Genomic DNA, 15,280 nt, shown 5'->3' with positions numbered 1-15,280 from the left:
TTTAAAAAAAATCTGAGTAAAGGATTTCAAGTCCCATTATTCTTTGCTCATGGTTTCTTTTCACACCTCAATTTTGGGGCTTTTTCCAGGATCTCCACATCTCCCGGAAGTATACAACCCTGGAGAATTACTCTAGTGACAGTTTGGTCCATGCATGGAAGGAGCGAGGGAATGGACTTCTATTTGGGTCCTCTGTGGAGTTAGGTCTTTGGGGTCTCTTGAGTACTTGAGTGCTGTGCCTGCTCTTTGGGTCCCGACCTGTGATGCTCACGTGCTCTCCCAGGCTTCCCCCCACCCCGTCTGCCAGCTCGCATCTGCACAGCCAGTACTTTCTGCTCATTGCGCTTCTTTGTGCTCAGTTGGGATTTCAGCATGTTGCCACTTGAGGGCATTTTAGGTTCTGGTGACAAACCAGAGGACCTAACAGAAGGTTTGCAGGAGAACCGCCCACATGTTGCTGAAACGCAGGACAGTGTGGGTGCAGCGCTGGGCTCCTGTTGGGTGGGAAGGGAGGTCGTTTGTCATCGTGATAAGTGAGAATGCAACCCCCCACCCCCCACGAACGAGTAAGTGTAGATGGCCTCACTGTGGTAACTAGCTGAAGAGGAGTTCAGTCCCTGTTGTGGTTTTGTCTCTTTGGAGAGATGAAACCACCTTAGTTTCTCATGATTGCTGTAGATAGAGAAGGTGAAACTGAGTTACCGTGCACGAAGGGTCTTCAGTGTCTTAGATTCAGGAGAAGAGAACATACGGCCTCATTTAAAACTGTATTTATGATTGTTAAGCTCCGGTTCCAGGGAAGAATTCATCATTCTCTAAGATCTTTTGACTTGGAAGTGAACTGTTTTTCCTTTCTGCATTTTATAGCACTGAGGTGACATGCCTGTGCCCAGCCCAATAACATGGACTTCTCCTGACACACCCTAGACTCCTGGGAAAGTCTGGGTTCCCGTGCTGACATCGATTGAGTTTTGTCCCAGCTTGCCTTTCAGACTCCAGATTCTACTGATGATGAGGGGAAAACAAAATAACAGACACTCCAGGAAAAAAGGCCGAGTGATGGTGTCCTTTCTTTGATGAGCCAGGCCAGCCTTATTCTCAGTTGTAGTTTTTTATCTTACTTACACTGATTAGGTACTTAAACTGGATACCATCTTGTTTCTTTTTAATCTTAAAACTATGATGATAGTGTAAAAATTGGAAATTAGGTTTTGTTTTCCTAGTCAGGAAAGGAGCAGGTTTTTGCTGTTTCCAGACCATCTCATTAGACCCAAAGTGCCTTCCTGAGTCAGGCATCAGGGAGTGGCAGGGTGGGGGCCAGTGAGCCCAGCTGGCGCCCAGGTGGTTTATGCCAAGACCTGTGTGGACACTGCCTTCACACACCCTTACATAGAGCTCGGGAGTGTTCGTGGCTGTGGCGGGAGCCCAGCAAGGTAGACCGTGCCTTTGGGCCGCAACCAGAACCGCCTTGTCACTCTCACAGCCCTCCGCAGGGTGGCTGTTTCTGACCTCCTGACTTCTAGATTTAGGTCCCCCGACCCAAACCCAGACAGAAGTGCAGAAATTAATTCTGGAAACAAAGGCCGCAAAGATGGGTCTTCTAGGTTACATTGTTTCTTACAGCTTGGCTCATGTGATGGAGTGTTTGGAACCTTAACCTTTTTTCTCTCTTCTGTTTCTTGATAACTCTAGTTACCAGAAAAGCTCATAAGCAAATACAGCTGGATCAAGCAGTGGAAGCTGGGACTGAAATTTGAGGGGAAGAGCCAGGACCTGGTGGATAAAATTAAGGAGTCCCTCGCTTTACTGAGGAAGAAGGTTTGGAACATATAGTTTTCTTGGATAAGTACAGAGCTCTGACTCCCAATTGCCTCAGCACACCGCTTCTTAGTCCTCACTTAGTGGGTTACAGGCTGCCCAGGTGGCTCAGCGGTAAAGAATCCCCCCGCCAATGCAGGAGATGTGAGTTCGATCCCTGGGTCGGGAAGATTCCCCTGGAGAAGGAAATAGCAGCCCACTCCAGTTTTCTTGCCTGGAGAATCGCATGGATGGAGGAGCCTGGCGGGCTACAGTCCATGGGGTTGCCATGAATCAGACATGCCTGAGCGACTAAGCAACAACGGTGGGTTACCACTTGCTCTTGGCTGGATTTTACGCAAAGTAATTCTAAACAAACACAAACTCTTCCTCTGAGGTGTTTGGTAAAATGAAGCGGTATTAACATACATTCTCAGAGGAGATGACATGTTACATGAAATGTTTAATTTTGTTTAAAGCAAACCTTACAATTGTAGTCTTGTCTTCTAAGTCATGCTGACAAGTTTCAGGGATGTCATTTGGTCCGTATCTCGTACAGTATCATCAGTGATATGAATGCTCATTTATTAAATTCTTCCCAATTATGTTCATGTTTTAAGATTCTGTCCATATTTATTAGGCATGTTTTCTTTTACGACGATTGTCCAGGGCAGTAGATTTAGTAACTTGTCTTTTGAAAATGATCCTCAGGGTTTCTCTGAAGCAGAATTGTGAGAAGGCACTTGGTCAGCTGAGCCCCAGTGATTTGGTCATTAAACCCTCCCTCTCCATGGCTCTCTGCTGTCTTACACTGGTAGGGTATCCTGCTTGCACGTCAGCCCACATGGACCTCTTGGTTGCTGGCCTCTGAACAGCCTGGATGCTCTCCTCTCCAGGAATCCCGGACAGAGGGCCTGTTAGTTGTTCCGGGCTTAGTGGATGGAGTAGGGAGGGCTGTAAGGCGGTGTCAGGCATCGTCTTTCAAGACTTCCTAGCACACACCCCAGTCGTCAGCGTCTGAACTATGGCCTGCTGCCCCCATGAGACTTACAGCCTCACGAGAGACTTCATACACTTCATATGTGCCAGGCTGTACCCTGATTTCTATTATGTAATTGTCACGTGATAAGTGTTCAGCAGGGTGTTGTCACTGTGGTCGTCCTCACTTTACAGACGAGGAGACCGTCCTGTTCATTCCTTTTCAGCCAGTGCTGGGCATTGGGCCTGACACACAGCAGGAATTTGGGAAATACTTCGTTGAATGAGTGGAGGACCCTGACTTCCTGGAGCCTAGTTTTTATTTATAAAAATGAGAAATGTGTGCTGGGAAATAATACTGTTGAAGAAGGACTAGTGATAAAGACGTGGGAGCAAGAGAAGGACAGAGGGGGTCTGTTCGTGTTGCCTGTTGAAGCAAAACACAGGATTAGAAGGGCTGGAGCCCCACACCGCCCCAGGCAGGCCCTGGGTTAGCAGCGGGTGGAGCTTGGGAGAGTGAACAGGAAGGCTTCAGCATAGCCACTAGTGACTGTCCATTTTAACTCAAATTTTTCATTTCTTGAGAAGTCACTTTATACATCTAGTAAAGACATACCTAGTCTGCTGTAACTGATCTTGATTCGGGGGAATTTTAAAGTGATTCCAATTTATAATTATTCCATTAAAATTATTCCTTAATAATCTGAGCCAGCACTGCTGACACCTTGTAGGTACCAGGGTGTGCACTGAAGTTCTCTGTATTACATAATTCTCACACCAGAAGGGTGTCATGGTTGTGGTTGTGCCCACTTTACAGGTGACGAGACTAAGGCCCTGCAGGGGCCAGCAGCTGCTCGGTGGTGAGGCCCTTGTTCCATCCTGACTCTGACTCCAGAGCTGTGCTCTCACCTGCCAGCCTGGTCTACGCCTGGAAAATATGAGATGTTGTAGCTTTTGGAGTCCTGTGGCACAGTTATCACCATTAAAATGTACTCTTGAATTAAAAAATTTAATGGTTTTGCAAAGGAGCAGTAGTTACTGATTATACACAAGGATTAGTTTTGTGCTGGCATCTCTTGTTCCCAAGGAGATTCTTGACTTATAACAACACATATTTATAGGGTTTTCTTCTTCACCTAAGGAGTTAGCATTTGTTAGCTGAATACCTGATTGTTGTTGTTCAGTTGCTACGTTGTACCTGACTCCTTGTGACCCCATGGACTGCAGCTCGCTAGGCTTCCCTGTCCTTCACTACCTCCCAGAGTTTGCTCAGATTCCTGTTCATTGAGTTGGTGATACTATCTAACCATCTCATCCTGTGCTGCCCCTTTCTTGAATACCTGATTCTGTCCTTTGTTTTTAATCAGAAGTCAGTACGAATTTCCTGAGTAGATTTACTCATCTGAAACTCAAGTAAACTTTTAATAAGAGGTTAGAAGGGTAAGTTTAGTAAACAGGTATTCAGGAGATGTCACAGTCTTCCTTGCCTGTCTTCATGTTCTAAGGTTGGCTTGGTGTTTCTGGGTGGTATCGGCTGCCATAAGCCCCTTCAAGGAGAGAGGTGATTTCAGCTATGCTCCAGGGCATCATCACATCAGGTCTCAAAAGCGTGTTCGCTCTCCTTCAAATATTTGTTTATTGACCTGTTCTGTTTCTTTGCCTGGGAAGATACGAGAGTTGAAATTTCCATTCTGTGATCCTAGAGCTTGTCCTTAGTGCAGTATACTTTTGTTTCAGATTACCAGGGGAAGAGCTGAATAAGGAAAGCGTGTGGTACAGTTGTTGCTCAAGTGCTGGAAAATTGAATGCTGAGCGTTGGTACATGACCTGTGGTCACCTACCTATTCTGAAAATAATTTTGTGCTCATAGTGTGGGGTTTTACCAGGGACTTTCAGAACAACAATTTAATTATTACGTAATTTTCTTATTATAGTGGGCAAGCCTGGCTGAACTGAGAACTGCGGAAGCAAGGCAGATGGCTTGTGATGAACTGTTCACAAATGAAGAAGAGGAGTACAGCCTCTATGAAGCTGTAAAGTTCCTAATGCTGAACAGAGCCATCGAACTCTATGATGATAAAGAGAAGGGAGAGGAAGTGCCGTTTTTCTCTGTGCTTCTCTTTGCTCGGGATACGTCGAGTGACCCTGGGCAGCTGCTGCGGAACCATCTGAACCAGGTGGGGCACACTGGCGGCCTGGAACAGGTGAGTCGTGCCTTTGGGCGTTCGTTAGCCCAGAGCAGCAGCAGCAGCCTTCAGCCACTGCTTCAGTTTTTGTGGGTCCAGAGCTCGGGAGCCGTGCCACTGTGTGGTTCTGGCTCAGGGTCGCAGGAGGTTGCGTTGAGTCTTGGTCAAGGCTGCAGTCTCCGGAGGGCTCGACTGCGGCTGGAGGGTCCACTTAGAGCCTGGTGCACACTCACCTGGCTGTTGATGGGAGGGCTCAGTCCCTCACTGGGGGTCAGTGGGAAGGCTCAGTGCCTCGCTATGTGGGGCTTTCCATAGGGCTGCTCAAATGTCCTCCTGACATGGCAGCTGGCTTCTCTCAGAAGGTGGTCCAAGGAGACAGCCAGGACGCTCAAGTGCCTTCTGTGGTCTAATCTTGGAAGTCAGTCACTGGCACTTACACTAGGTTCTGTTTGTTAGAAGCAGATCACGTCATTCTTCCCACACTCAAGTCAGGCATGCTGAAGAATTGTGAGCCTATTATTTATTTATTTATTTATTTTTAATTGGAGGATAATTGCTTTGGAATACTGCGTTGGTTTCTGCCATGCATCAACATGAATCAGCCGAGGGTATATATATATATGTCCCTTCCCCTTTGAACCTCCCTCCACCTCCCAGCCCTCGAGGGTGAACCTGTTTTATACCCCCCATGGTTGTCTCAGCCTGGGCTTTCTCCTGTTGTGTGGTGGATGGGACCAGAACCTTTGGCTCCAGAAAGAAACCAAGCCCTGGGAAGGAGTCCTCTGAAGGGTCTTGATTACTCTTGGCTGCTGTCGCTGTATTAGGTAACATCCTTTAAAAATAGAAGTGGAGTCACTTTGGCCAGGAGAGCCAGCCTGCTCTTGGATCTTCAACAGATAGGCTAAGTTTGGAGTTTCACCCAGAGACCCAGGGTGGCGCTGTCCTGTGGGTCACCCGTTGACCCACCACACTCTGCTCTCTTTTTTTGTTGGGTCATTACATTGCTTTGAACAGCCTAAGTCCTTCTTTAGTCAAATAGCCAACCACTTGAGAAGCATGGTTGGTGACATTGTACAGGAGACAGGGATCAAGACCATCCCCAAGAAAAAGAAATGCAAAAAAACCAAAATGGCTATCTGAGGAGGCCTTACAAATAGCTGTGAAAAGAAGAGAAGTGAAAAGCAAAGGAATAAAGGAAAGATATACCCATTTGAATGCAGAGTTCCAAAGAATAGCAAGGAGAGATAAAAAGCCTTCCTCAGCAATTAATGCAAAGAAATAGAGGAAAACAATAGAATGGGAAAGACTAGAGATCTCTTCAAGAAAATTAGAGATACCAAGGGAACTTTTCATGCAAAGATGGGGTCAATAAAGGACAGAAATGGTATGGATCTAACAGAGGCAGATGATATTAAGAGGAGGTGGCATGAATACACAGAAGAACTGTACAAAAAAGGTCTTCATGATCCAGATAATCATGATGGTGTGATCACTCACCTAGAGCCAGACATCCTGGAATGTGAAGTCAAGTGGGCCTTAGGAAGCATCACTACGAACAAAGCTAGTGGAGGTGATGGAATTCTAGTTGAGCTATTTCAAATCCTAAAAGATGATGCTGTGAAAGTGCTGCACTCAATATACCAGCAAATTTGGAAAACTCAGCAGTTGCCACAGAACTGGAAAAGGTCAGTTTTCATTCCAATCCCAAAGAAAGGCAATGCCAAAGAATGCTCAAACTACTGCACAGTTGCGCTCATCTCACACACTAGTAAAGTAATGTTCAAAATTCTCCAAGCCAGGCTTCAGCAATATGTGAACCGTGAACTTGCAGATGTTCAAGGTGGTTTTAGAAAAGGCAGAAGAACCAGAGATAAAATTGCCAACATCCACTGGATCATCCAAAAAGCAAGAGAGTTCCAGAAAAACGTCTATTTCTGATTTATTGACTATGCGAAAGCCTTTGTGTGGATCAAAATAAACTGTGGAACATTCTGAAAGAGATGGGAATATCAGACCACCTGACCTGCCTCTTGAGAAACCGGTACGGAGGTCAGGAAGCAACAGTTAAAACTGGACATGGAACAACAGACTGGTTCCAAATAGGAAAAGGAGTACGTCAAGGCTGTATATTGTCAGCCTGCTTATTTAACTTATATGCAGAGTACATTATGAGAAATGCTGGGCTGGAAGAAGCACAAGCTGGAATCAAGATTGCCCGGAGAAATATCAATAACCTCAGATATGCAGATGACACCACCCTTATGGCAGAAAGTGAAGAACTAAAGAGCCTCTTGATGAAAGTGAAAGAGGAGAGTGAAAAAGTTGGCTTAAAGCTCAACATTCAGAAAACTAAGATCATGGCATCTGGTCCCATCACTTCATGGCAAATAGATGTGGAAACAGTGGCTGACTTTATTTTTGGGGGCTCCAGAATCACTACAGATGGTGATTGCAGCCATGAAATTAAAAGATGCTTACTCCTTGGAAGGAAAGTTATGATCAACCTAGACAGCATATTAAAAAGCAGAGACATTACTTTGCCAACAAAGGTCCATCTCGTCAAGGCTATGGTTTTTCCAATGGTCATGTATGGATGTGAGAGTTGGACTATAAAGAAAGCTGAGTGCTGAAGAATTGATCTTTTGAACTGTTTTGTTGGAGAAGACTCTTGAGAGTCCCTTGGACTGCAAGGAGATCCAACCAGTCCATCCTAAAGGAGATCAGTCCTGGGTGTTCATTGGAAGGACTGCTGTTGAAGCTGAAACTCCAATACTTTGGCCACCTGATGCGAAGAGCTGACTCATTGGAAAAGACCCTGATGCTGGGAAAGATTGAGGGCAGGAGGAGAAGGGGACGACAAGATGAGATGGCTGGATGGCATCACCGACTCAATGGACATGAGTTTGGGTAAACTCTAGGAGTTGGTGATGGACAGGGAGGCCTGGCACACTGTGGTCATTGGGTCGCAGAGTTGGACATAACTGAGCGACTGAACTGAGCTGAACTGAGAAGCATTGAGGCTTTCCATTCAGAGTGCTGCTTTCCTGCGTGCAGGGCTGACTTGGAGCTTGCCTTTTACTGGTTACAGAGGAAAGAGCGAAGATGGCGGTCACTGCTAAGTCAGCCAGGGTCGAAGATAAACTGTTTTTAAAAAGTTGTTTGTACTCAAAAGGTAAGTTACTTAGGTGTCTTGAACCGCTGCAGATAGCTTGCACTGACAAGCCTGGTAGAGCATAGTTTGTGTATTAGGCTTCTGTTAGTCCTTTCTGAGTCCCCACAAGTCTGCTGTAACATGTTTAAATAGCAGTTTTGTTGAAATATGATGTACATACCAGTTTACTCCTTTGAAGTGTGTAACTCAGTGGATTTTAGTATGTTTATAGAGCTTTGCAGCCATCGCAGAGTCTAATTTTAGACTGTTTTATCACTCCTAAAGGAAACCTCATACCCTCATTCCCCTTTCTCCAGCCCTAGGCAACCACTAACTTACTTTCTATTTTTACAGACTTGTCTATCCTGAGCATTTCATGTAAATGGAATTTTATAATATGTGATCTTTTATGACTGGCTTCTTTGAGCCTAATGTCTTCCAGATCCATCAGTATTGCAGCATGTATCAATAGCGCATTCCTTTTTATTGACAAATAGTATTCCATTGTATGGATGTATCACATTTTATACATCCATTTCGGTTGTTTCCACTTTTTGGTGATTGTGGATAATCCTGATGTGAACATCATGTACAAGTTTTTTTGCAGGACATATGTTTTTAATTCTCCTGGGTATATGTTGATCTAGGAGTGGAACTGCTGGGCTACATGGCAATTCTTTGTTTAAAACTTTGAGGAACTGCCAAACTTTTTAAAAGCAGCTGCACCCTTTTATATCCCCACCAGCAATGTTTCAGAGTTCCATTTCTTTACATCCTTACCACACTTTTTAAAAAAATCGAGGTAAAGTTCATATAACACCAAAGTAACCATTTTAAAGTGTGCAGTTCACTCACTTTCCGTGCATTTGCAGCCTAGTGTGACCTTTACCTGTGCCAAGTTCCGAAACAGTTTCCTTACCCTGAGAGAAAGAAAACCTGGTGCCCGTGAGGCAGTCTTTCCCTGTGATCATCTGTCCATTTGATTGTAGCCGTTCGAGTGGGTGGGAAGTGGCGTCTCATTGTGGGTTTGATTTGCGTTCCCCCGATGACTTTGTATGTACTTAGTGGTATTTGCATGTCATCTTCGGAGAAAAATCTATTCAAGTCCTTTGGGCAGTTTTTAGACTGGTTTTGGCTCTTTTTTTATTGTCAAGTTGAGATGTTCTTAATGTATTCAAACCACAAGTCCCTTATGAGACATATGACCCCTTCTTGATGATGTGTTTGATTATAATGACCCAGACATAACGGCAGGACCCACACAAGCGGCAGGACTGGGGGTAGGCTGCAGGAGGAAGACGGGCTCGGACCAGCCGCATCCTTCAGCCTTTGTTCTCCCTGCAGGTCGAGATGTTCCTCCTGGCTTATGCTGTGCGCCACACCATCCAGGTGTATCGGCTCTCCAAGTATGGCACTGAGGAGTTCGTCACGGTCTACCCCACCGACCCCCCCCAGGACTGGCCAGTGGTGACCCTGATCGCCGAGGACGACCGGCACTACAACATCCCCGTCCGAGTGTGCGAGGAGACCAGCCTGTGAGCTGCGCTTAGCCTGACTGGCCACATGGCTGAGGGGCGCAGGCAGCCCCTCGCTGGGGCCTTGGGCCTGCAGGTCCCTGAGCCCGAACTCTGAGGACACCTGGGCCCGTTTAGCCTCACCAGACTGGAATGTTCTGGGGACTAGCTTTGGCAAATCATAAGTAACCACGATTTTTAACCCCTCATCTGTGACACAGTACGTTCCCGTGGGGGCCTTCAGAGCACACCTGTTAAAAGGTGCAAACTACACCTCCTCCATAAAACAGATACTTTTATATCAGAGGAGTCGCATCCTGGACAGAAAAGTGTCCAAAGCGCACTCTCATAGTAAACTGGCTTTCAATTTTTTTTTTTTTTAAAGGTGGTAACTTTTGTTCTGGTGGTCACGGCGTCTGCGGTGCCCTTTCTCTACATCTATGCAATCGGTTCACACGGTAGAAGTCAGGGGCAGAGCCTGCCAACAGCCAGCATCCTCTGCTAGTCTCACCCAGCAATGGTTTGAATCCACATGTTAATTAAAGCTCTTGTAAGCTGAGTGTCTAATAGAAGAATCAACTGGGTCCAAAAGCGAGCTGCTAAAAGGCTGGAGACGGGGTTGCAGGAGGAAGCAGCGGCCCCAGGACTCTGTTGCTCTGCCAGGACGTGCCAGGCGCCTGTGGTTTCGGACACCCTGGCTCGGGAGCCTGGTATGGGGGTGGGTGGTCGGCGGGAAAGCCCCTGGGATCCGGGGCTGTTCCTTCATCTGCAGTTCCACAGATTCACCATCATCTAGTCAGAGTCAAGCTTAGACCCGTGTGCGTTTTTAGCGGAAGCCAAGGCCGGTTGATGAGTTTCTGGAGAGTGCTTCCATTGCCAGGTTCCTGTCCCGCATCTGTTGGAGGGGATGAGTTAGCAGCAGAGGGTCTCCGGTTTTCATGAGTAAGTTTTCAGTACAAGAACATGCTTAACACTGACTGCAGAAGCATGGCCGAGCTGCACCCTTGGTTGAGTTTGGGATGCCCAGGGGAGGCAGCATTCTGGCCACGAATGGTGGCCTTGCCTAGTCAGTCACAGGCTAGGGTGGTGCCTGAGAGGCAGGGGTCGGCTCGGGCAGCCCAGTAGAGCCTTGTGTGCATCAGGGCCCGAATCCCTGTGGTGTGTGGACACCTCACTCTGGACTATCAGCAGCACCTGGATCGGCTCAGTATTTGTGGAGATGGTGTTACCCTTGAAGTACTGAGTTTTATTCTTAATAATTATAATCTTTATGTGGTTTAATGCAATATAGTTGATAAGCTATCTAATCTGTTCTCCCTCTCCCCGCCCCGCCCCCAGGGACAGAACTTTTGTGAAAATGTAAGTTTTGCTTTTATTTAAAAATCAAAATTTTCGGTTGAGAGAAAACTCAGAGGACACAGAAGACTATGCAGACTGTTACACGAGTATCCCTCCCATTACCTCATCAGTAATATTCACATTTTGGTAGATACTTAACTCATTAGGGTGTTTGAATTGAATTTTACTCTAGATGTGTGTGAATGTGTTGGAGAGGCTTTGTCTTTCACTGTGAAATGCAATGGTGCCTCGAGTATGAATAAGAAGGTACCTGGAAACCAAATGAAAATAATGACTTCCTGTTGGCTTGGATGCTTCATTTTATGTTACATGATTTTCATGCAACTTACAAGAGGAAATGCCTACCAGTTCATTCTTGAACATGTTTAAAAGCACAACTTCAAACACTTCAGTTGTACAAGGCAGTTGGTGTCTGTGTCCATCAAACCGCTGGCAGATCTCCTCTGTTGAGTTTAGTGATACTCATGATCTCTGCATTTTTGAGAATGTTCTAGTCTTAGTGAACTTGATCTGGGCTTCTGGGTAGCTCAATTACATCTCATATTTTTTTCTTGTTCCTGTGTATGATATTGTTAGAGTGTGTGCAAAAATTGTGGTCTTAACCACCCCATTGATAAAAACTTAAAAGTGTGCATTTAAGTTGCTTTCTGTCCCAAGGCCAAATTAGACTCTACTCTCAGACTGTCATGCAGGTTTAGAAGGATCACAGCATCAGAGAAGTCAAGCTTTCAAAGAAACAGTACTTCAGGAAATGTAGACGATTGGCGAACTTTAAAAATACATTTTTTTTGTTGCAACATGCAACTATAGTTGCCCAGAACTTTAATTCCATTTTTCATTCTTGCTCTTGGCCTGGTTGGGTGATATCAGTAGAATTGAAATTGAGTTGAGACCAAAATGGATTCAGGAGGATAATTTACTTAGAGGGGATCTCTAAAATGGTATGAATGTTTCCAAAAAAGGAAGGTAGTGGGAACTACACTTTGCTTACTTTCTATCCCAGGATTTATTGCAAAAGTTCAGTCGTTTTGGAGCCCTCTGGTCTTAGCAGAAATAAGATATCTGCCTTGAACAGGTGTGACTTACACCTTTGAGCTCATTTAAAGTGCATTAAACCTAAGAAAAATTTCCCTGTAACAAGTTCCATGGAATTACCTCTTGGCATGTGGGATTTGATCTGAAATGTGAGTTCCTCTTCCTTGGAGTTCCGCATATCTGAAAACGCCTTAAAGGCACAGAACAGGATTGACCCTGCTCTCTACATAGAGCCATTTACACTTCCATTATAGGTTTGATTAACGTCTGAACTTTTCTTTGATTGTGGAAACAGACATCCCTTTGGTATTCTTTCATTATTTTTCCCTCCAGTTCTAGGGCTTGTCAAGTAAAATCTCACCCCTCTGTCAGAAAAAACACCTTTGCTGGGTCTTGTGTGCTTATTTTTCCCTTTATTTTTTCCGAGGCTGTGTTATCCTTCTGCCCGCTTCACCTCAGGGTGCTCTTTTCCCTAAGAGTTTGTTGTTTCCTTTTTTGAAGAGCTTCCAGGTGGTGACTGTTAGGTGCTGTCTCACCTTTGATAATCCAGCTTCCTACATTGCAGCAGAGAAGTCAAACATACCTCCTGGTTTGTCTCCTTTGTGGTGTTAAAGTTTGATCGTGTTCCTGCCTCTCTTTCTAAAGCAAAACTTTGCAGGTACTCCTCCTTTGAAAGCCAGAAAGTTATTTTCAGAAATACAAACCTCCAGGGAATTTTACTTGTACTCATACACAAAAATACATGGATGCCTTTTTAAAAAATGATCTGTATCTAGTTAAAAACCAATAAGAATGTGTTTGGAGTGAATCTGAAATGTGTGTGAAAGATTTAGTCCCCACATAGTTGAGCAAAATCAGGGCACAATATCAAGTAATTTTACCAACTTACCAGAGACGTTTGAGTTTTGCTTAGATAACTGATCACCGGCCACAGGCGTTAGTTTTTGTGAAAACCCCCCAGTCAGTAATGTGTTAAAATGGCCCAAGAATAGTAAGGAGTGAGGTGCAGAGGGACGGACTGATTTTAGATGAAAAAATGCCTTTGAAAAACAAAATGGATGCCTAACAGACCTCCTCAGGTTGTTAATAAAAGGATAAAAATCTGAACCAGCGCATACCACTTCTGTGCGTGGATTCTGCAGATTCCTTTTTCGAAAGTTGAAGCCCCCTGTGTAACAGTAGTAGACTGCCTAATGCTGAACTCTTAGAAACCCTTCTTGGGGGTCTCTTCTGAGGGGCTGGAGAGAGCAGGAAGCCAGTGCTGAATCGCGCAGTGAAGTGACACAGCGGGCAGCTGATGATCAATGCTTGTAACTGATCCAGGGAATAACTCGGAGCCACGAAAAGCACAAAACTAAATTGGTTTGGCTGCCCCCGGCCCTGGTGGCTGTAAGGGTAGGGTAGGCTCGGCTGTGACCAGAATGGGCGGGGATGTGTGTATGAAGATGCCTGCCTGCTGGTCTGCACTCAAATCACGGTGTTCTGTGTGTGAGGTCACACAGCCGGAGACCCTGCACGTTTGGGAGGGTGGAGGTGAGCTGTCCCTTTTGCCTTTTTTTTTTTTCTCCATGCTAAATTGAAATTTATTACTGGAAATAGTGGAGGATGTTAGTAGGTATCATTAAACTCTCCAGAGTGGTCATGAAGTCTGGAGATAACAGATAATTATATTGAAATGTGTTATCAGCAAACCACTTGCTATGTTTATCTCTGTTTCCAGGGGTCTTCCCTGGTGGCTCAGTGGTAAAGAGTCTGCCTGCAATGCAGGAGATGCAGGTTCAATCCTTGGGGGTCAGGAAGATTCCCTGGAGAAGGAAATGGCCACCTTCTTGCCTAGAAAATTCCATGGACAGAGGAGCCTGGCGGGCTACAGTCCATAGGGGTCACAATAGCTTCGGCACATGGCTTAGTGACTGAGCAAGGCGAGGCTGTTGACCTCGTGGCCATCTGTATATTTCCATACCTTGAGTGCTCATTAATAGCCAGGGCTTGTTAATAGAACATTGATGAGAGCTTTGTCTCATTCTTGTTGATTTCTCGGGTGTAGGTGTGGGTCAGGGGTGAAATTGCCAAAACGCAGGTGATCCAGGGAAAGGATCTGGGACTCTAGATGAAACCAGTCTTGGCAGTCTTTTCCCCAGTAACCAGGGGTGGTTGAGTGCCGGGGTCCAGCCCCGGTGGATCCAGGGTAATTTGAAGGTGGGGACGGAATCGGCGTCCTGGAAAAAACTTATTTAATTACAGATATAGAGGGAGATTAGAGACAGATAGTGTGGTAGGAGAATTAGTGGAGAAAAGAGGCTGAACAACTGGTTTACATGGAATACCAATCACCACCTATGTAGGCCACAGGCATCTTTCCATTCTCCCAAAGAAGAGGAGGCACTGAGGCCTCCCTGTCAGATCTCAGAAGCCCAGGCAGAATTAGCAGGCTTGGTGAGTACACACATTTCAGATGGTAATTCAGCCAGGAAAGCGGGGAGCAAGAAAGAAACGACACGGGGGAATCAGTCTTTCTGGAAACTGATCCAATTTCTTTATTTTTCAGGTTTGTTTATATACCTTTTTGTTATACATAGGGATGAATACAGAGTCACGCGGGGGTCAGCAGACCTGACCCTTGTCACAATCAGGTGCTTCATATAAAATTATACAAAGGTCTTATGAGTTTCATCATCTTTTAGCCATGAGGCCTGCTGACACTTTATGGCCCTTTCTGATACCGGTCAGTTAACCAGACAACTTATTTTTCCAGGGGTGATTTTTTCTTAAATCAGGCGCCACCCTCCAAATAAAGTTGCATTCCTATAGGGTGAGGGTGTAGTGAGTTACAATCAAGAAAGGAATTTACTTAACCTAAGGTTTAACATGATTAATCTTAAAGGTTAATACTTAGTTCTCCTATAGTTATATTCATTATAAGGGCAGGAATATGGAGATTTAGCAGCAAACGTTGGCTCAACAAATGTAAACCCTTCACCAATGTTTTCCTTAAGATCTATTTTGTCTTAAGATAGTGATAAAGTTACATTTTTACATAGCATAGTGATTTATAGTGGTTTATGATCTATAACAAAAGAGAAGATTCATTAACTCAAAAGTCTAGTATTGCTAACATCAAAAAACTATTATTTCCTTTTCTATATTCCAAATACATTGATTAATATATTCCCAGGTGCCTAAGGATATGGAGGCCTGATGGCAATCATTGACTCATCAATGAAAAAAGCCCTATGCTAATACTCCAAACTCTCTGTGCT

The 15,280-nt window shown here is 45.0% G+C and overlaps 1 protein-coding gene across 1 annotated transcript in view; it reads left to right on the top strand.

Moving 5' to 3' along the window:
• The window catches only part of OTULIN (OTU deubiquitinase with linear linkage specificity), a 34,876-nt gene extending 21,284 nt beyond the window's left edge, over positions 1-13,592 (top strand). The window contains exons 5-7 of the mRNA XM_068990506.1: positions 1,693-1,818; positions 4,710-4,979; positions 9,457-13,592. Coding sequence (XP_068846607.1) covers positions 1,693-1,818; positions 4,710-4,979; positions 9,457-9,651 — 591 coding nt within the window. The 3' untranslated portion in view covers positions 9,652-13,592. The remainder of the gene's footprint in view (positions 1-1,692; positions 1,819-4,709; positions 4,980-9,456) is intronic.
• Positions 13,593-15,280: the final 1,688 nt, after the last annotated feature.

Source organism: Capricornis sumatraensis, chromosome 18 (genome assembly GCF_032405125.1).
Source record: "Capricornis sumatraensis isolate serow.1 chromosome 18, serow.2, whole genome shotgun sequence".
In the NCBI taxonomy this organism is placed as follows: Eukaryota; Metazoa; Chordata; class Mammalia; order Artiodactyla; family Bovidae; genus Capricornis; species Capricornis sumatraensis.
Note: the sequence above shows the minus strand (reverse complement) of the source record. Positions and strands in the feature narration are given on the sequence as shown.